At 39.8% G+C, this 25324-nt stretch overlaps 1 protein-coding gene across 1 annotated transcript in view; it reads left to right on the top strand.

Annotated features, from left to right (window-relative positions):
* Positions 1–25324, top strand: part of kcnh1b (potassium voltage-gated channel, subfamily H (eag-related), member 1b) — a gene marked incomplete at both ends in the record, with an annotated part of 69846 nt that overhangs the window by 16398 nt on the left and 28124 nt on the right. The window contains one exon of the mRNA XM_081383962.1: positions 7126–7555. Coding sequence (XP_081240088.1) covers positions 7126–7555 — 430 coding nt within the window. The remainder of the gene's footprint in view (positions 1–7125; positions 7556–25324) is intronic.

Below are 25324 nucleotides of genomic sequence, written 5' to 3'. Positions count from 1 at the left end.
GTTAAAGCGCAGTTGGACCAGTATGAAAGGGATGGGCACTTAGTCACAGTCACACAACCCACTGACTGGATAAGTAATCTGGTCATAGTGAAGAAGCCAGAGAAACTTAGGCTCTGCATTGACCCCAGACCCCTGAACCGAGCTCTCAAGCGGTCCCATTACCTTATGCCCACCTTAGATGATGTGCTGTACAAACTGCCAAAAGCACGTATCTTCACGCTGGTGGACGCGCGGGACGCGTTTCTACAGTGCCGCCTGGATGAGGAGAGCAGCCTGATGACTACATTTTGGACGCCGTGGGGCAGGAAACGCTGGCTGAAACTCCCTTTCGGCGTGTCGGTTGCACCAGAGCTGTATCAGAGGAAGCAGCACGAGCTCCTGGTGGGCTTGAAAGGAATTGAGCCTATAGCTGACGACATCTTAATTGTGGGCTGTGGCGACACAGAGGAGGAAGCCATTCGAGACCATGATGCAAACCTCACCGCACTGATGGACAGATGCAGAGAAGTGAAATTGAGGCTGAGTCTGAAGAAACTGCAATTTCGAGTTAAGGAAGTCCGCTTTCACGGCCACGTCCTCTCGGCCGAGGGCCTCAAAGCTGACCCTGACAAGGTCAGAGCAGTTCTGGGCATGCCCAACCCCACAGACACTAAAGGCGTGCAGCGTTTTGTGGGGTTTGTGAACTACCTGTCCAAGTTCATGCCGCGCTTATCAGAGGTCTGCGAACCACTGAGGAGGCTGTTGGATAAAGATGTACAGTGGCACTGGCTGCCAAAACACGACACGGCCATGAAGGAGATCAAGACGCTGATTACAGCTGTACCTGTTTTGAGGTATTATGACATTAACAGGCCGGTCACCATACAGAGCGACTCCAGCCAGACAGGCCTGGGCTGCTGCTTGCTGCAGGAAGGGCAGCCAGTTGCATTTGCATCCCGTGCATTGTCCCAAACAGAGCAAAATTATGCTCAAATAGAAAAAGAATGCCTGAGCATTGTGTTTGCCTGTCAGCGATTTCACTACTACCTGTATGGGAGAGGTGATGTTACAGCAGAGACAGATCACCGCCCGTTGGTGTCCATTTTCATTAAGCCCCTCCTCAGTGCACCAAAGCGTCTCCAGAGCATGCTCCTTACGCTTCAGAACTACTGCCTCAAAGTGGTGTACAAGCCAGGCCCGGAAATGTACATCAGTGACACGCTCAGCAGAGCTGCTACCCCACCACAGAGCACAGACACACAGTACAGGCGGGAAATGGTCTGCAGCCTGCAGCAGGAACAGTACGACACCGCAGCAATTCAGCAGACAGACTATCTGAACGTCACCAGCCAACGCCTCACACAAATCCGACAACACACAGAGAAGGATGAGTGCCTTCAGATGCTCAAGACTGTCGTGCTTGAAGGATGGCCAGACTGCAGAGAGGAGACGCCCATAGTGATTAGAGGGTACTGGGCCATCAGAGACGAAATTAGTGTGCAAGACGGCATACTCTTCAGAAGCCAGCGTGTTATCATTCCTAAAACTTTGCGACCGGAAATGCTGAGACGGATCCACTACAGCCACATAGGGGGAGAGGCTTGCTACAGGCAAGCTCGTGACACTCTATTCTGGCCCAACATGCAGGGGGAAATCAAAGACTTTGTGCAGCAATGCTCTGTGTGCAATGAGTACGCACATGAACAACAGAAGGAGACCATGATGTCACACCCACTACCCACACGTCCCTGGCAGATAGTGAGCATGGACCTGTTCAACCATGCAGGAAAGGATTTCCTGCTCGTGGTGGACCATTACTCTGACTTCTGGGAGGTCGATCTGCTTCCTGACCTCTCAGCTGAAACTACGGTCCTGAGGTGCAAGGCTCAATTTGCACGCCATGGCATACCAGACCGGGTCATTTCTGACTGTGGATGTCAGTTTGCATGTGGAGCTTTCAGTACATTTGCAAAAGAGTGGTCCTTTGAGCATGTTACCTCATCGCCAAGACACCCAAAAGCCAATGGCAAAGCAGAGTCGGCAGTAAAGATTGTAAAAAACCTGTGCAGAAGAGCCGCGTTTGCTGGCGAGGACCCATGGAAAGCTATTCTCCATTGGAGAAACACACCCACCGAAGGACTGCACTGCAGTCCTGCACAGCGACTGATGTCACGGAGACTGAGGACGCACCTCCCTGTGGCGGACCAGCTCCTGATGCCCCGGGTCATCAATGAGATACCGGACAAACTGTGTGTGAAACGCCAGATGGCGAAACTGAGCTATGACAGATCAGCCAAAGATTTACCTGAGCTGAACATTGGCCAGCCCATCAGGATGAAACCACTCCCTGGGGACAGGACTGGCCGGTGGAGAAAAGGGGTGTGCCTGCAGCAGGCGGGCCCCAGGTCCTATGTTGTTAATGTGGAGGGGACAACATACCGTCGCAACAGGGTCGATCTTAGACCTGCGGAGAGAGTCCCCTCGTTGTCATCAGGGCATCTAGAACATTCCCCTGAGCATCCCGGGGACGCACATGCCACAGAGGAGGGCTCTGCGAGCGAGGTCAGCAGTGAAGAGACAGGCACCAGTCATGGGGGGGTAACCCATTCATCACAACCCAGTTGCACGCCACACCGAGCGGAGCAGGGCCAGGCATACTCCCGGAGTGGCAGGCTAATTAAGCCTCGGGATAGATTGAACCTGTAAGTGGGGCAAACTGAACAAGGAAAGCGAACACTGGAAAACAAGAACACTGCTAATAGCTGTCATATCGGTATTTGTGTTCCAACAGCTGTGTTAGGTAACTTAGGTTTTGTTCTGTTCATGGTAATAGCCTGTTAATAAGTTGGGGTGTTCTTTGCAGAGTTAACAGGTAGAGTTTAATGAAGTTCAGGTTTGTGGGCAATGCCATTTAATGTTTGGATATCTTACTACAGGAGGGGAGATGTTACAGGGTATCCTGTTGTACTGGTTAGGCAGCAGCTCCACCTTGTGGAAAACTTGGGTATGTTAACATGTAACAGGAAGTCAGCAGTTTTGTGCTATGTGTGCATGTGAGTTCTGCAAGATATAAATACACGGATCTTAACCCACTGTATGTGTAGCGTCCTTATTCACCAACTTGCAACAAATACCTGTGTTTACATCCTGTTTTCGGTTGAAGTCCAAAGTAGTCGATTGCCGAGTTCACGTGCATAGGTTTAGTGACCTATGATCACGCGCGTGAACTCGGCAATCGATTACTTTGGACTTCAACCGAAAACAGGATGTAAACAGGTATTTGCGCTGGCTTAAATAACATAATTTTTATGCATATCTTTCACATCTACTGCAGTCAGATTCACTCGTGTTCACTCTGAAGGAATCACTCATATTTTCTGTGCACTTGTAATGACACAGTTCAGTTAAAGTTAAAGTTCAGTTAAAGTTCTCCTTTAAATGGTCAGTTTCTCATTAGGATAAGATTTCCATTTATCTTCAGAACACACATGAAGATATCTTTAATACTTCCCATAACTTTTGTCCATCCATTGAAATCTATGCAACCAAAATTGTTCAAGCTTCAAAAAGTCGTAATAGTAATCCATGTGAATTGAACGGTTTACTCCAAGTCTTCTGGAGAGACACAATCACTTTATATGATGAACATATTTATTTACATTTTTATTCACGTATAAACATTGATCAACAATGCATGCTTGAACAAACCTCAGTGGTTAAGGTTTTGCTTGATGCGCAAGAGCAATTATTGCAACTATTCCTGCAACCTTTATTTCTTTAACGCAATCTTGCTTTGAAGCAACAGTGTATAATTTTTGGGCAAGATATACCATCACTGTCTAATCCAGTGGTTCCTGTCTACACCCTTCTGCATACTCCTTCTCTTCCACTTCCACTGCAGTCACACTTTTTCTATTAAAGGAACACTCCACTTTTTTTTGGAAACAGACTCATTTTCCAACTCCCCTAGAGTTAAACAGTTGAGTTTTACCGTTTTCGAATCCATTCAGCCGATCTCCGGGTCTGGCGGTACCACTTTTAGCATAGCTTAGCATAGATCATTGAATCGGACAGGACCATTAGCATCTCTCTCAAAAAAATGGACAAAGAGTTTCGATATTTTTCCTATTTAATAAATCTTCTCTAGTTACATCGTGTACTAAGACTGGCGGAAAATGAAAAGTTGTGATTTTCTAGGCCGATATGGCTAGGAACTATACTCTCATTCCTGCGTAATAATCAAGGAACATTGCTGCCGTACCATGTGTGCAGCAGGCACAATATTACGCAGCGCCTGAAAATAGTCCCCAACTAGGTATTACTTCCAACGTAATATCATTGCGCCTGCTGCAAGTTCCTAACTTTAAGAAATGTATCCTAAAAATATCGAAACTCTTTGGTCAGTTTTTTTTGAGAGAGATGCTAACGGTCTAATCAGATTCAATGATCTATGCTAAGCTATGCTAAAAGTGCTACCGCCAGACCCGCAGATCGGCTGAATGGATCCGAAAACGGTAAAACTCAACCGTTTAACTCTAGGGGAGTTGGAAAATGAGTCTGTTTCCAAAAAAAGTTGAGTGTTCCTTTAAGAGACAATATGTGTCACATTTGCAATCATGTGGATATTCAGGAAAAAATGCATTCTTGCTCGTGTAATAGATTATCAACATTAAAAACAAGAACTCACACAGCATATGTTTTTGTATAGAAGATAGTTTGAGTCTTAAACCGATCTCGATATTTGTTCTTCATGCTAAATGCTAAATCCCTTCTTTTACAAAGGTCCATTGTGGAGAACAGCAGTAATGTAGAGCGATTTGCTAAGGCAGCATATACTCCGCACACAACCTATCATATGCACACTGCTTGTGTGGATGCAGTCAGTTTTGTCAGCAAAAGATGATGTAATTTGATTGTATGTCATGTATTTGACCTTTTACAGCACTACCATTTTCCTGTTTTTACACAAGATGCGGCATTTTACCTGATATAAACACATGCTCGGTTTTAATGTTATTTTATGGTGGGGTATAATTGAATGACGGGCAAAACACAGCATTTTGTTTGCATACCCCAAGTACACCAGTTTGGGAACCACTGGTCTAATCCAATGGTGTGAGCTTGGGGTGGGACTACTTTTTTGGCCATTGGCAGACAGGGCACGTGTTGGAGCAAATGAGCAATTACTTTTTGATGATAGATTATGAAAACAACATCATTTTTCTTTAAAATAATGTGCATGGATACATCAGGAACTGGTATTAAGAAAGTAAATTGGGCCACTTTCAGTTTCATGTTGACTTTCATAACCTGTCAGGTGCCGTCCTCAGTTTGGGTTTTGGCACAGACTCATTCATTTAATCCCTCGGTAGGAAGTGCACACTAAAAGCTGTATTATTCTGGGGCTTTGCGGAGCTGTCAGGCCGCTGTAGCAGAGCCTGCATCCGAGACGGAGATTATAGCACACACACACACACACAGTCCTCGTTCCCACAGCAGCAGAGGACGCCTGTGCTGGGCACGTCAACACCAGTCATCCTTGCTTTCTCTGCTGGTGCTGCGGGCAGAATACAGTTGAATCCGAGCCAGGGTTAAGCTGCGTCTGCAGGGTAACGGGGATTTTTCAACTGGTTGGTTTAGAGTAGTCACAATACTAACATTTAAGCTGTAAATAGCACAGAAACAAATTTCGATTTCACAGTGAAAACAGTAGACAGGCTGAATGAAAATGATTCGTTGAATTTAATAAAAAAAATTATGGTAAGTGGTTGCACACAATTGATTTTAGCTACATTTAAACAAATGCATTACGTTGAACTAAAATTGATTAGGTTCAACTTAATGCCTTTGTTTAAATGTAGCTAAAATCAATTGTGTGCAACCACTTACCATAATTTTTTTTTATTAAATTCAACGAATAATTTTTTTCAGTGCAGGCTGAATGAAAATGCAGATTGACTCTCTGACAGTAGGTGGCGCTTATGGGAAAGTAAAAATATGGCGGTACACAAGGAAAGTGGTGCGCAATTTTCCATTTCTGAAACCCACTTGTCACAGAGAAGACAGGAAGTCAAACAGGTTTTCAAACAGCCGAATTTGTTATCGCTATTGAGTTCACCAGTCACCGCCAAATACAAGAGTACAGAGATCAGCGAGCCGCTTCCGGGTTCTTCCTCTGCTATTCACTGTCGCTTAGCTAAATAGTCTCTTCATGAGCTCCATCAAGATAACAGCATTGAGCATGTGACCAAGAGTGCAAATCTTATTGGTTGGCTTTCTTTGAGGTTCAATGCAAAAGAGAGTAGAACACCTCTCCATAATGAATAAAAAAGGGTAACACTTTATTTTAGTGTCCTTGTTGCATATGTTACATGTACTTACCATAGTAATAAGAGTAAATTATGCATAATTACATGCAATTAACCCTCAACCAAATCCTAATCCTACCCAACCCTAGAGTAAGTACATGTTGTTATTTATTATTCCTCAGTACTTAAATATATAATTACACTTTAACAATGACACCTTAAAATAAAGTGTGATTGGCGACATATAAAAGTGTTCATGTCGATCTGAACAGACGCATCCATTTCCGCACCAAACATTTCGTTTTTGAACAGGCTTTCAGTTTGGTTAATATTCCATTTGGATTTTAAAATTATTTAGATATGATGTTTTATTAACAAAGTTCGGGAGGAGCACGTTCAAATAATCAAGTAATCAATCAACTCATCAAACAATTACCATGTCTACCCTATCAGCATGAGAGGAAGCATATATATTCACTCTGTCAACTCATCTAACTTCCTTGACAGTTTTCAGCATCCCTCCACCACCCCGACTCCTCACTCTTGGCTTGTTCTTTCACAGCCAGGAATACGGGGGGAGTACTCTGGGTTCGGGCCGAATACCGAGCCCGGAGCCCTCTCCTCGGACAGCACGCCAAATACGCATTTATTCTATCTGACTTATTTGTAAGTGTGAACTCGTGAATTTAGAAACATTCATTGGGTCCCGATCCGTGGTTCACTTTAGGACTGGACCTTTAGTAATCGAACTGTATTGTAAGTCACCATGGGTAAAAACATCTTCTAAATGACCACAAACTCATCTAACTCGACTAATCACGTGTCTTGTTTCTTGCAGGGCATCAGCAGCCTGTTCAGTTCTCTGAAGGTGGTGCGTTTGCTGCGCCTCGGGCGAGTGGCCCGTAAGCTGGACCACTACATTGAGTACGGTGCAGCGGTGCTGGTGTTGCTGGTGTGTGTGTTCGGCCTGGCCGCCCACTGGCTGGCCTGCATCTGGTACAGCATTGGGGACTACGAGGTCATAGATGAAGAATCCAACATGGTCCGCCGGGACAGCTGGCTGTACCTCCTGGGAGAATCCGTTGGATCACCATATCGCTTTAACGCCAGTGGCATGGGGAAGTGGGAAGGGGGTCCCAGCAAAGACTCGGTCTACATCACATCATTGTATTTCACCATGACCAGCCTGACCAGTATTGGCTTCGGAAACATCGCGCCCACCACAGATGGAGAGAAGATCTTCGCCGTGGCCATGATGATGATTGGCTGTGAGTAAAACTGTTCTCCACCACTACATGAAATTCAAGTTACACTGTGGCACTACATAAATTACGCTTTCTCGAACAAAAAAACAAAAAAAAACATAGACAGATCCATTAGTGTAGGGATCAATTTCCTCAAACAACAACAATCAGAAAAATACCACAATCTGCAGGCTATCAATTTTATTTAATAAAAAAACATGTAAAGATGTTCTACGCAGAACAAGTTGTAGAGATTTGGACTCCAGGTGTTTTATCTGCCGTTGACAGACTCTCAGAGGAACGTCAGATCTATATAGAGCCCTGTGCTGTTCTAGATTACATTCAGTCCAGATGAAGAATATTACATAATTGCTTAGTTAGGCCCTACTTTTCTGCACTGTAGAAATACAGTGATAACCGCAGTAAATAAAAGGTAGATACACTTTTATATTATAGTGTTCATGATCTCATGTATTTAGATTAATAATTACAGAGTAATGCTAATTAACTACGTGTACTTTATGGAGCTGCTCGCAATTACACAATTCTGTCTGGTTGTTAAGTAATTTAGTATAATTAAGGTGTGATCACATTAGCAACATATCAGCGAAATTTTGAGTAAATGGGACTATTGTCAACAGTGCACAGAAATCAATTTCAGACCAATGAATACGCTTTTTCTTAAAGTTTTCGAGGCCATTTTGAACTCGAGTGAAATCTCCAAAGCGATCTCATAAGGAAAAGGATGGTTTTGAATGAATTTGTGCAGTGTTATTTGTAAGGAAACGTATAATTTAAATGTTTTTGCCCAGTTTTTGCCCTCATGTGAAACTCCCAATAATGCAGATTCCTATTTAAATGAGATATTGCCAGTAAAATTCTGCCAAACAACACTAGGGGCCCTATTTTAACGATCTGAAACACAAGTATCAAGTGCGAAACACAAGTAACTTTGTGGGCGGGTCTCGCTATTATTATACCGGCGGGATAAATGACTCTTGCGCCCGACGCAAATCTAAAATGTGGTGGTCTGAAGTCGCTTCATTACTCATAGGTTTGGTTTGGGCGTAACGTGAAATAAACCAATCAGAGCGTCATCTCACATTCCCTTTAAGAGCAGGCGCGCTTGTTCCATGGCGGATTGCTATTATAACGGCGGATTTGCCAGGCCGCTCGCCAGGAGCGGTTCACATCCGAGGAGACCGACGTTCTCGTCAGGGCCGTAAAACACAGAGAAGTGACATTGGGGATGGAGAAACACACCCAAATTAGCTTCGGTTAAACAGGCGTATGATAATTTGGGTAAATGTGTAAGCTAGATTTATGCCTATTTTTTCATATCTTCATGGACACAACAATGATTTCCCTCGTGTGTTAATATGAATGAATGAATGAATGAATGAAATCTTTATTTCGAACAATTAAAAAATAAATTAAACCAAAGACAGCAACACTGAAATATCCATCAATAAAATTATGGATATTTCATGGACACAACAATGATTTCCCTCGTGTGTTAATATGAATGAATGAATGAATGAATGAAATCTTTATTTCGAACAATTAAAAAATAAATTAAACCAAAGACAGCAACACTGAAATATCCATCAATAAAATTAAACAAAAACAAGAAAAACAAAACAAAAAAAATTTTTTTAGCATAATAATCACACTGTTCGAAAAGGGATAGGTAGAAGCCCTAGGCTTATCAAGACCTAATATTTTTCCTTGTAATAATGTATAATTTGCAAAAATGAAAACTGTTGCTTCTGTGTAGATGAGAGAATCAAAGTGTATGGGCGTTGTGCACACGCTACATTATGGCCAAGCATGCGCCCTTAAAATAGCATATGAATAACATGCGCAACGCGCCACTGACTTTTGACTAGGTTTTTCCTGGTCAGTGGTGGAATTGTTTTCTAAACCTGCAAAATAGCACCAGGGAACGTTTGCGCTGGAACATGCCTCCTCTTTTCGCTGAACCGCCCGGGGAGCGCAAGTTCATTTCCTAATTTACCGACATGCGTCTGACACTATAAACTGATAAACAAAGACACTAAAAGTAGCATAGATGCCATTCTTCTTATGATGTACACAGCAAAAAGTCCAGTGTTAAATGAACTCTCCTGGGAGTTTATATGGCTCCAGAGTCAGTGTTAAAATATGAGTGTTAAATTAACACTCAAGAGTGTTAAAGTTAATGAGCTCATTAAGTGATTAATTGAGTGATGATTGAGCAATATTGAAGACACCTGATGTTAGCAAGCAGAATCACTGAAGGAGAAAATCTCATTTTTTAAGACACCGTTATGGAGATCAGTGTTTGCTTTAGTTGGGCTCTTGACCCTTAAACTGTTAACATTAGATTATTTTTCACTGTTGTATCTGAGTTATAACTGCCAGATGAACAAAGAGAAAAGTTGATCAGGTTTTGTTGGTTATGTTTTGACATAATCATCACTTGACCTGAATCACAAAACTCATTTGGAGTCTAATCGCTGACTTAGATTTATATTGTTGATTACAGCATCACTGTGATTCTACAGCATAAGATCCAGAATTTTTTTAATAATCTAAAGGATTTCTTAAAAGTTGTTCTGAAAGAACAAAATCTCTTTTAGGCACACACAGACATCAAGAATCAGTGTATGAATCTCAACTATGGTGACAAACAGAATATTCAATTAGGAAAAGGAAATTAGTAAGACAATTCAGCTCATAATTTATTCATACCGCAATGCATGATGGGAGCCATGAATGAGTTTTGATTGGTGACACCCAGAATGCACTGCAACATGCTTTATTATTGTCACCATTGTTGAGATTCACAGGCTGATTATTGATGTCAGTGTGTCTAAATTAAGTAAATTTCTAAGTATTTTTATCAGAACAATTTTTAAGAAATATTTTGGATTATATTGATAATGATAAAAAGAATTTGCTGTAGAATCACAGGCTGCTGTAATCAACAAGGTAAATCTGACTCTCTAAATGAGAGTTGATATTCAGGTCAAATTATGATTATCAAATCATAACCAACACCACCTGATCAACGTTTCTCTTTGTTCATCTGAGAGTTATAACTCAGATACAACAGCCAAACAAAATCTAAAGTTAATGCTTTATGGGTCAAGAGCCCAACTAAAACAAACACTGATCACCATAACGGTGTCTTAAAAAATAGATTTTCTCCTTTGGTGATCCTGCTTGTTAACATCAGGTGTCTTCAATAATGGTCAATTATCACTCAATGAATCACTTAATTAGCTCATTACCTTTAACACTCTTGAGTGTTAATTTAACACTCATATTTTAACACTGACTCTGGAGCCATATAAACTCCCAGGAGAGTTAATTTAACACTGGACTTTTTGCTGTGTATAAATAACCACAAACCAACATGAGACTTCAAGTCTTTTAAATAAATTATTCTCTCTTCTCTCTTCTTTTGGTATAGAATAAAATACCAGTTCAGGTTTCCCTCTTTCGGCTGTTACTGAGACCGCCGTGGTCGCAAAGATGGCGGCGCAAAGCTACAGTGACGTCATGTGAATCGAATGAATTAACATCAAATAACCACTGATGAGAAACCACTTTGGGACAGTGATGAAATAGGTGCATTATTCTATTTTTTGTTGTTGAAAACCATATCTCCTGACCATTTTTGCTTCTGGCTTTCTTTGCAACAAATTACATGTTATGGTAAAACCTGTTACAAAATCCACAAACTCAAGAAAAAAAAAAGTGTCAAACTGCCCAACTAAATGAAACACTGGTCACCACAATGGTGACCAAACATTCTCAGTAAATCATCAACATCTAAACCTCTGTTAATTCTCAATAAGAACTTCTGTAGATGTATTACACAAATAAAGTCAGTCTGGTTAGTAATAAGTGAAGCTGGTAATGCTGTTTGTGGAGTTGTTTAATCCTCCTCTGCTGAGATCTTCAGACATTTAATGTATTTTATCTTCAGTTGATTTCATCCTAGGCTGTGGCTAGAAGTCAGTTGTAGTTCTTGTGTTTCTCTTTTTCTCTGTTCTTATTGAATCTCTTTCATTCAGTGATTCTGCTTGTTGACAGCAGGTGTTCATCATTAATGCCCAATCATCACTTAATTAATCACTTAAGTATCTCATTAACTTTAACTCTGATTCAGAGTTATTTTAACTCTCTGTAGAGAGGGACCAAATGTTCTCTGAGCAGAGTTAATTTAACTCTGGGGATTTTGCTGTGTAATTATTGGACAAAAAAACTTCCTCACGTAATAATCTAGAATACTGTCTAACACTCGATGGCTGCTCTGTCGAGTTTTCGTCGTCGGTTAGGAACCTGGGTGTGCTCTTTGATACCAATCTTTCATTTGAAAGTCACGTGTCTAGTATCTGTAAAACCGCATTTTTCCATCTTAAAAATATATCTAAATTATTACGCCATATGCTCTCATTGACAAATGTGGAACAATTAGTTCATGCGTTCATGACCTCAAGGCTAGATTATTGTAATGCTCTACTAGGTGGTTGCCCTGCACGCTTAATAAACAAACTACAGCTGGTCCAAAACGCAGCAGCTCGAGTTCTTACCAGAACCAGGAAGTATGACCATATTAGCCCGGTTCTGTCAAAACTGCACTGGCTGCCTATTAAACATCGCATCAATTTTAAAATATTGCTGATCATTAAAATGTTTTTTGGATTTCCTAATTCGGGGAACAGACACAGTCTCTATATCAGTGGTTCCCAAACCTGTCCTGCCGGCACCCCAACACTGCACATTTTCTTTGTCTCCCTAATCAAACACACCTGATTCAACTCATCAGCTCATTAACCCATGTGATAATGAGCTGATGAGTTGAATCAGGTGTGTTTGATTAGGGAGACAAAGAAAATGTGCAGTGTTGGGGTGCCGGCAGGACAGGTTTGGGAACCACTGCTCTATATGATGATAGCTAGGTGAAAGAGGCTCTATGTGATGGGATTTATCTGACCTTGGTGACGCAAGGCCGCTAGCAGACAGTCGGTTAAGCCAGTCTGTCTGCTTCCTGACCTGAGCCCCAGATTGTCATGTTTGAGCTCTAAGACTATGAGCCATATTACTAGAGAGAAGAGCAGCACCATCCCAGGAGGGATGAATACCATCTCTTTTCAACAGGTCAGGTTTGCCCCAAAAACTTTTCCAATTGTCTATAAATTCTATATTATTTTGCGGACACCACTTAGACAGCCAACCGTTAAGAGAACACAATCTACTAAGTATCTCATCACTCCTGCAAACAGGAAGGGGGCCAGAGCAAATTACAGTGCCTGACATCATACTTGCAAGTTCACACACCTCTTTAATATTAATTTTGGTGATCTCCGACTGGCGGAGTCGAACATCATTAGCGCCGACATGAATAATGATCTTAGAGAATAAACGATTAGCATTAGCCAGCACTTTTAAATTTGCTTTGATGTCAGGCGCTCTGGCTCCCGGCAAACATGTGACTATGGTGGCTGGTGTCTCTATTTTCACGTTCCGTGTAATAGAATCGCCAATAACTAGGGCACAATCATTCTCAGTGGGTGTTTCACTGAGCAGGGCAAATCGATTTGTTATGGTAATCGGAACGGAGAGTGGTTTTTTGATCCGCGACTAGAGCGATCCCTCACTGTCACCCATTTGCCCGGCTGGTAATACTTTATTTGGTATGGTCGCACTTACCATTGTTTGTTGGAATTCAGCCTTGCTTTACGCATCAGTACGCTATTGACCATGGACAACCTTTATTGCCTGACAAGATTTCACTGAAATATCACTAATGCCAAGTCACCTTTATTTCTACAGCACTTTATATAATAACGATTCAAGATTTCAAAAGATTTCAGATTTCTTTTAGATTTCAAAGCAGCTTCACAGCAATAAACAGAATCAGTGATGGTAACTTCAAATTTCTAATTCAGCAATAAGCAGCTCTACAGAAGAGAACAGTGTGTTGAAAGAATAACACTTTATTTTGATGGCCCTTTTTAAAGAGTCTACTGACTATAAGTAACTTCTAATGAGAGTTAGTTGACATGTAGTTGCAATTTTTAAAGAATTAGTTAGCATGTAGTTGCACATTTTTGAGAGTTAGTTGACATGTATAGCTGCAAATTATTGAGAGTTGGTGAACATGTATAGTTGCAAATTATTGAGAGTTAGTGAACATGTATAGTTGCTAAATATTGAGAGTTAGTTGATATGTATAGTTGCAAATCATTGAGAGTTAGTGAACATGTATAGTTGCAAATTATTGAGAGTTAGTTGACATGTATAGTTGCTAAATATTGAGAGTTAGCTGATATGTATAGTTGCAAATTATTGAGAGTTATTTGACATGTATAGTTGCAAATTATTGAGAGTTAGTGAACATGTATAGTTGCAAATTATTGAGTTAGTTCACATGTATAGTTGCAAATTATTGAGAGTTAGTGAACATGTATAGTTGCAAATTATTGAGAGTTAGTGAACATGTATAGCTGCAAATTATTGAGAGTTAGTGAACATGTATAGTTGCAAATTATTGAGAGTTAGTGAACATGTATAGCTGCAAATTATTGAGAGTAAGTTGACATGTATAGTTGCAAATTTAGAGTTAGTGAACATGTATAGTTGCAAATTGAGTTAGTTGACATGTATAGTTGCAAATTTAGAGAATTTGACTTGGAATTGGACGCTTGTTAGTAGATTTTCTCTCCGCCATCACGCTTCGTGCAATCTTCAGGCTAACTTCAGGCGTGTCGTGTGCATGTGATATTGTAACGTGCGCGAGGGTGGGGGGATCTGTGGCGTGTGCACGACCTGTGATTGACAGTCAGATCTCACACCCCCCAGCGCTGATTGGACCTGATGATCCGGGAGCGGTGGATTTTTGCAAAACAAATAACACGTTCCAGGTGGAGTTAGAAGCTCGGGTTTTTCTAAAACCACCTTATGTTGTTCTGTCGGATTATAGTGTCGATTTCACTCAATATGATCAAAAAATGTTGCCGACGGCAGCTTTAAAGTCAGTAGAATGTCTAAAGTGGACCATCAAAATTAAGTGTTACCCAGTAGTTGTTATTCAGCTCTATTCAGTTCAGTGTGGACATGTTAATATAACTGCACCGTAATACAGCTAAATAGGTAAAGCACTGTATCTTCTTGGTGTTTTTATGCAGGTTTGTATCTGTATTTAACCAGCATGAATGACATGATCACCTGCTGTCATCTGAGCGTGTGTGTGTTTGTGCTGGTGCAGTGAGTGTAGTGTTGTTGTGTAGGGTCTCTGCGTTCAGGGCGTGAGTGGAGCTGTTGGCCGCCTGAGGCTGACGCTGATGTGGAGTGTCATAAAAGTGGGGGAAGACTGACATAAAGACAGAAGATCACAGTGTGATCCTGCTGATGCACAGCAAACACAGCAGGCACACATTCAGTCAGCGTGACACTCTCAACACTCACACACACACATGGAGAATAAGAGTTCAGAATTCACTTAAAGAAAATAAAGCCTTTCAGATGACAGTAATGAGAATTTAAAGAGGAAATGTACATAAATATATGCAGTGCTCAGTGTTTGTGTGTCTGGAAATGGGAGCCGCTCGATTAGGGCCACTGCAAGAAATAAAGCACACTAAAGCCGATCTCTCTCTCTCAGACTACAGTCAGGACGCTGAGAGACGGGCACAGCCAAAGCTTACCTTACAAAAAAAAAAAAAATACAGTGGTGGTACCAGGGTATAATCATGGTAACAAAAGGTATTAGTCAAGTCAAGTCACCTTTATTTATACAGCGGTTTTTACAATACAGATTGTATCAAAGCAGCTTTACAGTGATAACATGAAAATATACAACAAAGTTTGTTTCTAGAAGAAAATCGTGTCATCGTCCACCTTAAGTAAGGCAGATTAATAATATTGTTGAATATTAAATGTCCCCAACTAAGCAAGCCAAAAGCCAAGGCAACAGTGGCAAGGAAACCAAACTCCATCAGTGACAGAATGGAGAAATAAACCTTGGGAGAACCCAGACTCAGTCGCTCAGTTCTCCTCTGGCCAACGAGTGAACAGTGTATGATTATGATCCAGGCAGCATTACAGGTCAGAAGTCAGATTGGATCAGAACATTCAGAATATTTATCCAGATCATCTGGTTGGAAGTCGGAGTCATCCCGCCGGTATGGAGACGGGTTTGTTGAGGATCAGTGCCGATGGCTGTCGTGTCGATGAGGCCTTCACAGGACTGATGAGGCTGGCACTTCAGGGATGCGTCGTGGACGTGTGCAGGCGCAGGTCCTCCATCTGATCTGGATACGGCCCGGATCCGGCGGACTGCGGTAAATCTCGGTAAAAAACAGAAAGATTAACATTAGCGTAGATGCCTCTTATGATGTAACGAGTACATCAGGATTTATGGGAAGTGTTCCCGGTTCCGGCTGACCGGATCTATGCAGCCTAATAACCAATTAACTGATTTGAATAATAGAAATGTAATGTTCTATATGAATGCCAGGCAAAAGAGATGCGTTTTTAGTGTTGAGTGTGTCTGCTTCGGACAATGTTAGGAAGACTGTTCCAGAGTTTTGGAGCTAAATAGGAGAAGGATCTACTGCCAGCAGTCGATTTTGATATTCTAGGTATTATCAACTGGCCAGAATTTTGAGATCGCAATAGACGTGCAGGACAACCAGCCATAAGAGCATTACAATAATCTAGCCTTGATGTCATGAACGCATGAACTAACTGTTCCGCATTTTTCATTGAAAGCATATGGCGTAATTTAGATATATTTTTAAGATGGAAAAATGCGGTTTAACAGATACTAGACACGTGACTTTCAAATGAAAGATTGGTATCAAAGAGCACACCCAGGTTCCTAACCGACGACGAAGACTTAACAGAGCAGCCATCGAGTGTTAGACAGTATTCTAGGTTATTACGTGAGGAAGTTTTTTGTTCAATAATTAGAATCTCTGTTTTTTTCAGAGTTAAGTAGTAGGAAATTACTAGTCATCCAGTTTTTTATATCAGCTGTGCAATCCGTTAATTTTGTGAATTGGTAAGTACCGACTTAGGTTTTGAAGAAATATACAGCTGAGTATCATCGGCATAACAGTGAAAGCTAATTCCATGTTTCCTAATGATATCTCCTAATGGTAGCATGTACAGAGTGAACAGCAGCGGTCCTAGTACTGAGCCTTGTGGTACGCCATACTGAACTTGTGATCGATGAGACACTCTTCATTTACTGCTACAAACTGATAACGGTTGGATAAGTATGATTTAAACCATGCTAGTGCAATTCCACTAATGCCAACATAATGTTCAATATTAAAGTGATGGGGGGGGGGGGGGGGGAGAGAGAGAGAGAGAGAGAGAGAGAGAGAGAGAGAGTGTGTGAGAGTGAGAGAGAGAGAGAGTGAGTGAGAGAGAGAGAGAGAGAGAGAGAGAGAGTGAGAGAGAGAGAGAGAGAGAGAGAGAGAGAGTGTGTGAGAGTGAGAGAGAGAGAGAGTGAGTGAGAGAGAGAGAGAGAGAGAGAGAGAGAGTGAGAGAGAGAGAGAGAGAGAGAGAGAGAGAGAGAGAGAGAGAGAGAGAGAGAGAGAGAGTGAGTGAGAGTGAGAGAGAGAGTGTGTGTGTGTGTGAGAGAGAGAGAGAGAGAGAGAGAGAGAGAGAGAGAGAGAGAGAGAGTGAGTGAGAGTGAGAGAGAGAGAGTGTGTGTGTGAGAGAGAGAGAGAGAGAGAGAGAGAGAGAGAGAGAGAGAGAGAGAGTGTCAGACACTCTTCTCTACTCTGTTTGTTACTCATTTTTCCGTCTCTTCTCCCTCTGGAGACTCATTAGAAGCGTGTTACACTTCAGTGAGAACACAGAGACCATTAAAGTGATGATTATTTCATTAGCACAGCTCCTCTGAGAGTGGGTGGGATGCCATGAACAGTGTTTCGTTTGTTCAAATACGCAATCAAATCAAGCTCAAAATGCTTTAGAGCATGTGAATGATGCAGTTTATTATGTTTGCCGATACCGATAAACGATGATTCTTTATATTTGAAAGCCAATAACCGATATATTGGCCAATAAATATTAATCTAGATTTTTCTATAATTTTTGAGAGCCTGATTAAAAAAACGAAAGTTCTCACCATTAAAATCCATGTCCTATACACACAATTACAGTGTTCTCATTATAATATTATGTAGCCTTTATGACAGACTTGCGCTGCACAAATTTTCCTTTTTTGAAGTGATTCCAATCATATTTCAAGCAGTTCATAACCATTATGTTGAACAATGCGTATCTGAAGTGTCTCAGCTGAAGGAAATAATACATTATTTATCGGCTTAATATATTGGCCAAATCTTCTTATCGGACCGATAACATTAAAAATGAACATTTATTGGCCAGTAGCGATATGGAGGCTGATATATCGTGCATCTCTACAGTTTATGTGTGGTGCCCAACAATCATAACCATATTAACCATATCAGAACATATTCAATGTTTAATATTATACAGCTGTCTGGAGCAAGACACGTGATATTTCGCTGTGGGTGGAGCTACCCAGGGCAAAAATAGAAACCAGACGACCAACGATATGTCACATGTCACTTGTTGTAGCTGCATCTGGTTAGGACAAAAACACAGTCTGAGTAGATCCTCTGCATGCTTTATAGTATGAATGTATGAATGAAATTGAGAAAATACTACATCTGCCATGTTGTCATTATCATGTGATCTACCAGCATCAGTTGCGTCGCTTCACTGCTGTTCATAAATCCCCTCCTGTAGCCTCATGGGATAGTTCATGGGACTCAGCAACAGACTCACACAGACTGGTTCTATCATGAACTACTGAGTCTCGTACAGCTTGTCACCAGCTTGTTTTGCTTGAGAGTCTCGTCTCGTCTCTACGGAGGCTGTTAACGCATTACTGAGCTGTGATGGCAAGGCTGTCTTCATGATGTGACTGGCTCTTAAAGTTCGTTGTGAATTGGGACTTTAATGTTAGAGCAGAAACTGAGGCGATCGTGACATGATCCATAGAGTGAACACGAGCATTTCAGTTTTGTGAAAATATCCATCCATCCATCCATTTCCAGACCATCTTCTGAACAGTTTGACCAAACATCATAAGACCCATCTCTTTAGGTTAAGTTCAGCTATTTTCCATGTCAGCCATTTTGAATTCAGTCATAAAATGCTGTCTTTTAACGAACGCATTGGCGTATCATTACTAAACTTGGAATGAGTCTTCAGCACAAACCATGAAAAACATAAAAAACGGCAAACGCTTCAAAAGTGGAATGATTGCTTTGAACCACGCCGTACAGACCACTGTCAAACAGAGCTGTTCAATCCAGCGAGAAATCTCTGCTACAAAACCCACGCTAAACTAGTCTAAACCCAGTTCTCAACAGCACTGATGTGCAGAACAGGAAAAACATGGCATGAACAATCCAGTTACAGGCTTTTCAATACACAAAACACCAACATTTACTGTGGATTTACTGTAGTAACACATGCAGTAGTGGACAGTAAAGAAGTAGCTTTTAACAGCTTTTTTCACACTTTCTAAGAAGACCATGCTTCTAATGCATCATAGACCCCATTACTTATTTATACGTAACTATTACTATTCTATTAATGCATTTATAAAGACTCATTAAGACTTATACTTCATTATAAGAACAGTTATAGTTGCATTTATATTATTTTTATAATAACTTATAAGTCATGGAATTTGCTTTTTCAATGTGCGTGCTCATAATCCATTATACACTGATGTATAAATGGTTAAATATAAAATAGATCCAGAGACACTTGTTTGCTACCAATTAGTTATCAGTTAGGCTTATGTCTTTAATGGCTAATTAGAGGTTAGAGGTCATGAATGGTAATTCTGATTTGTTCAAATCTATATTTCCTCAGCCATTTGCATGGGATTGCCTATAGCAGTTTGGAATTATACTTTAAAAAATATTGTTGCAGTGTTTTGCTAGTATGTAACATTTTTTTTTTTTAAATCTACTATTTGTATTAATGATTTCTGCTTTTTCCCCATTATTTTATTATAGGAATTATTGTTCATTAGTAGTAACCAGCTTAAAATGTGTAATGAGCACATCTTAATGGTTCATCTTCTGCATTATAGGTCTTAAGGAGTCTTTATAAATATATTTATAGAAAAGTAATACTTTTCTTATAAATAAGTATAAATGGAGATATAATTCATTATAAGCAATATTACCGATTTTTCTTCATATTTTACTTTGTTAATGTACATTTTTCTGTACTTTATCAGAGTATTTTAATTTTGTCATACCTTTACTTGCACTGGCACAATAAGCGATGGAAAGGTTATTGACCATGTGTTGCTGAAATGAACAATCAGAGGCTATATAATAGCATTATCATCATTGAGTATTCTGTTTTTGCAATAACTGCATTATTAAAACTATAACAATGACTGGTTAAATCATAAGGAGGAAGCAGACCTTTGAAGCAGACCCTGTTCAACCACAAAACTCTCAGTTCATTTTTACAGTCAGACAGATGTAACTCTCACTTTATCCTCTGGACAGCTGTAGCTTTACCGCACGATTCTCACTTCCACACGGTGAACAGAAATACAGCAGCCCATGTGATACGCTCTTTTCCTGGGCAAAAATATTGGGTTTTCCCATCTTACTATTTCTGAGTTGTCTTTAATGTCTTCCAAAAACCTTCAGGGTTTTTCTTTCTTTTCAATCTAGCATGTTCTGTTTCTGCTGTTTTACACAATGAGGATTTTATTTAGTACCTTTGGTCTTATTGCTTGAAAGTAAGGCAACACTTGAACTGCGGATGTATCGCTGCCATTGATGTTCACTGGGGGATGAACACTTCTGACACTGTTTGAGGACCTGTGTATTTCTCATCAAGTATAATGAGTAAAAGTACAGAAATGCTCACAAAATATTACTCCAGTGAAAGTATAAGTACTCATTTTCAATGTTACTTGAGTTCAGTTCTGGGGTGCGTTTCCCGAAAGCATCGTTGGCCAACTATGGCCGCAAGTTCCGTCGTTACCAATAGAGTTCTATGGACATTGCGATGAACTTGCGACCATAGTTGGCCAACGATGCTTTCGGGAAACGCACCCCTGATCGATGGACCGTGTTTATTTTATTTTTCTAGCCAGCACTAGTCATGCTAGTCAGTCAGCAATAATAAGAAATAAAACCGCAGACATTTAATATTGATCTGAAAAAAGCAACCTTTTTATTCTTATACTAAAACGTATTATACACACTGTTAGACCTTACCGGGTTTTTTTACAGTAAAATACTGGCAACACTGTTGCCAGTAAAATACTGTTAATTGTACAGTTCTTTACTGTAATCTAGTTTGTTTCTGTAAAAATGCACTAAATTATAGTTAACTGATTACACTTGCAGAAACCAACTGCCTTAAATTGACCAACTATCATTTAAATGTATTAACAAAAATTTATAATGCATTAATAATGTGAGCAAAGTATTACTGTGAACTTCTTTCATTTGAGACCACTAAAAAAACTATTGTACATAAAAAGATTTCCACTGGATCAGCAACTACACAGTCAGCGCCTGTTAAATAAAGCAACGTGCAGCAAATCATCAATGTTTGTAGATCTTCTCCTGGACTGAAGCACAGGCTCTACTCTTCTGCACAATGGTGACCCCAAAAAATACATTTTACAGTAAAATACTGGCAACAGTGTTGCCAGTATAAACCTGTTTTATAACTTACAGTTTATTACTGTTAAAATACATTTTGTGGGTGTGTCTTTTTTATCTTACACAGTTAACCCTTTCAACCCCTCAGGGAAATCCACACTACGAGTAAAAAGTAGCGATGCAGTGAGATAATTAAGGGAATATGTAAGTCATTGTAAGCAGAATCACTGAAGAAAAGAGAAACACAAGAACAGAAAATAGAGAAACACAATAACTACGACTGACTTCCAGCCATTACACATTATTACACTTATTATTAACCAGTATGACTTTATTTCTGTCATACAGAAGTTGTTATTGAGATGTTTAATTGAAAATGTTTGGTTTGAAGTTACCGTTATAGAGATCAGTGCTTGCTTTAGTTGGGATGCTGATGCTAAACTGTTAGTTTTTCTTTTGCTACTTGAGCTGTGTTCTTGCAAGTCACACTTGTGCACACACACAGTTTATGAATGACTGCAGTTATAATGATTATGATGACAAAATCATCATATTGCCTGTTCATTCACTAAGGAATTCATTCTCACTTATTCAGAGTTTAATCCTCAATCAAAAGTGTTACATTACCACCACTGTGAAAACGCAGCAATAAGATACAATGACTCTTTTTTTTTAACACATGATGCATAACCAGAGAAACAGAGCTACACTGTGTTTTAGAAACACAGAGATATCACAATTTAGCACATGAATCTCAACAATGGTGGCAATATTTCTTTTTTATTATTATTATTATTATCCATGCAGCAGTGCATGCTGGGAGTTTTATATTATCCTGGAACCCAGCATGCATTGCAACATGAAACTTTTCACCATTGTTGAGATTCATGTGCTGATTGTTGATATCTGTGTGTGTCTGAGCAAAACAGGAGTAAAATAAAATTGAATGCACTATATGATTACAATATTTTTCAGAAGACCTGATTACAGAAATATTGATTTCCTTTTGTAGATTCACAGATATATGCTTAATATGAGATAACTATAATTCCAATGTCTATATATAGGAAAAAACTGAAAATCAGACATGCCCAAGATGATTGTGACATCATCACATATAAATAAAAACACCTAATTATCTTCCTCTTGACTTTTTCTTGCCATAACAAACGTGTTTTATAAACTCACAGTTACAGCAGCCAGAGAGAGATGAATGGTAAGTAGTCAAGGGACAAGTGACCAACTAAAGCAAGTACTGATCTCCATCATGGTGACAACAAATTTTATTAATAACTAAATCTCTGCTAATTCTCAACAAGAACTTTTGTACATGTATGAAAGAAATAATCGTAAACTGGTTTGTAAACTGGTTTCAGACTCAGTGTGGCTGGAAGTCAGTTGTAGTTTTTGTGTTCCTCTTTTTTCTGTTCTTGTTTCTCTGTCCTTCAGTGATTCTGCTTATCAGGTGTTCATCAGTGTCTCAGTTCACTCACTTCTTTTCATTAAAGTGGACTATATTGGTGAACTAATGTAGGGAATAGTGAATGAGGGTATAGGGTGTGATTGTGAAAACAGCCTCTGAGTGTCGACTTTGAGCACTGTTAATTCACAGTATATTCCTGTAGGCTACTTTTATTTTCTACGGTATATTACTGTTTTAATGGAAAATGGTATAATATTGTCAGAATTTTACAGCAAGGGTTAACAGTGCACTATAAAAACAGTAAAGTCAAGTAACAATATACAATATAGACTGTTTCAAAGCAGCTTTACAGTGATAATAGGAGATTACAGTAACAAAGATAGTTTTGGCTATACAGCAGCTCTAGAATAAAGTTCAAATTTAATGTGATTTGTGAACCAGTTCAACAAGTTCATTGGAAAGAATCACGATTGCGGGTGACGATTTCTTCATTTTAAAATAACGAGGAACAGTCATTGTTTATGAAATGTAGTGGATTAAAATGTAAGACATCATGATTTTGAATGTACTGTAATCATACCTCTATTCTTTATTGTATATTTCTCCATTCTGTCACTGATGGAGTTTGGGTTCCTGCGACTGTGGCTTAATATTCAACAACATTATTGATCTTATTGATTATATGAGAACTGAACTGAGCTGGACGATGACATCACTGTTTTCTCCAGAGCGGCTATATATATAAATTAATTAAATTAATAACTTTTTTACAACAAAAAAAGGAACCATCATTTAACTTACTTAAGCTGGACTGTGACATTATTTTCTTCTAGAAACAAATTATCTTGCATTATTTTCCTGTTATCTCTGTAAAGCTGCTTTGAAACACTCTGTATTGTAAAAAGCGCTGTATAAATAAAGGTGGCTTGACTTAGAAGTAAAAATGTGCTTAAGTATAACGAAGTAAAAATACTGTCCCCCACTGATCTCTACAACATTCACAGGCTTTTGGTAAGCGTGAAGTTGATCTCCGTCTCTGTGTGCTGTCATCACGGCTGTATTAGTGTGTGTCCTCTTTTAGACTGCGTGACGAACACGTCCCTTTGTCCCGGTGACGGATCAGAGATCAGTGTCCACACCGAAACACTCTTTCTGCCCGCCATATGTGACAATCATAGGAATTCATTAACGCACACATGATAACATGATACATGTTGCAAATATGAAGTTTACAAAGCATCTGTGAATCTGGAGGAGAGGTTCATTTTACATGCAAATTACTCAGAATTTACACTTTTAAATTAAATATCTTACGATATATAACAGATTCTTTAGTTGTTGTAATAGGATATGAATCCAAGCAATATGTAAGGTTATAGCAGCAAGATTTGACATTGCATAGCAACTGTAAACAACAAAAATGTTGTGTCCCCTTAATAACAACTTAATAACAATCTCATTTTGACTCAGTATTCTTGCATTATGTTCGTCCATGCTGCTCTCTTTACATGCGACAGTAAAGCATTCTTTCCCACTGATTGAAATGCAAATATAACTCGATAAGAATAAATTGAACAGTATAGACACCCATCACTGATAATAAATCAGCTATGCACTGCCTGAAATCCCACCGGGATATTTCCCCTTCACCAGATCCGTATCATGTTAACGTTCTGCACATGCAGATCTGGGATTGATTAATGTGCCCTCTGGGGAGCAGGGAGCCCTCCGAGGGCGACAGAGGGTGACGGGCCAGTGGAAAAGCGCTGACCGGGAAAGCCAATTGCCTGAAATGTAACTGATCCAATAAAGCAGGGCTGTAAAGTAGCCGTAATGCTGATGGAGCGAGACGAGAGGTCTCAAAAACTGTGTTTGTCTGCAGTGACGATATTCAGGAACGACATGCCATGGCCATTAAGACCAGATGTGAGATGCAGGCGAAGGCTAACCATTTTTGTTGTTGTTGTTGTACTGAATAACACCGTCTATCACGAGGCAGTGGTTCTACGTAGATGATTCCCTCTAAAATTAAGGCTGTTTTGTAAATCTTTCCCAGCACATGTGCATTGCTCCATCGAGGAGATTGTACAGCTGCACTGTTAGACCTTACCGGGTTTTTTTACAGTAAAATACTGGCAACACTGTTGCCAGTAAAATACTGTTAATTGTACAGTTCTTTACTGTAATCTAGTTTGTTTCTGTAAAAATGCACTAAATTATAGTTAACTAATTACACTTGCAGAAACCAACTGCCTTAAATTGACCAACTATCATTTAAACGTATTAACTAAAATTTATAATGCATTAATAATGTGAGCAAAGTATTACTGTGAACTTATTTCATTTGAGACCACTGAAAAACTATTGAACATAAAGAGATTTCCACTGGATCAGCAACTACACAGTCAGCGCCTGTTAAATAAAGCAACATGCAGCAAATCATCAATGTTTGTAGATCTTCTCCTGGACTGAAGCACAGGCTCTACTCTTCTGCACAATGGTGACCCCAAAAACAAGATTTTACAGTAAACTACTGGCAACAGTGTTGCCAGTATAAACCTGTTTTATAACTTACAGTTTATTACTGTTAAAATACATTTTGTGGGTGTGACTTTTTTATCTTACACAGTTAACCCTTTCAACCCCTCAGGGAAATCCACACTACGAGTAAAAAGT

The sequence above is a fragment of the Scardinius erythrophthalmus genome (assembly GCF_964197995.2).
Source record: "Scardinius erythrophthalmus genome assembly, chromosome: 14".
Classification (NCBI taxonomy): Eukaryota; Metazoa; Chordata; class Actinopteri; order Cypriniformes; family Leuciscidae; genus Scardinius; species Scardinius erythrophthalmus.
This window is presented reverse-complemented; position numbering and strand designations above follow the sequence as displayed.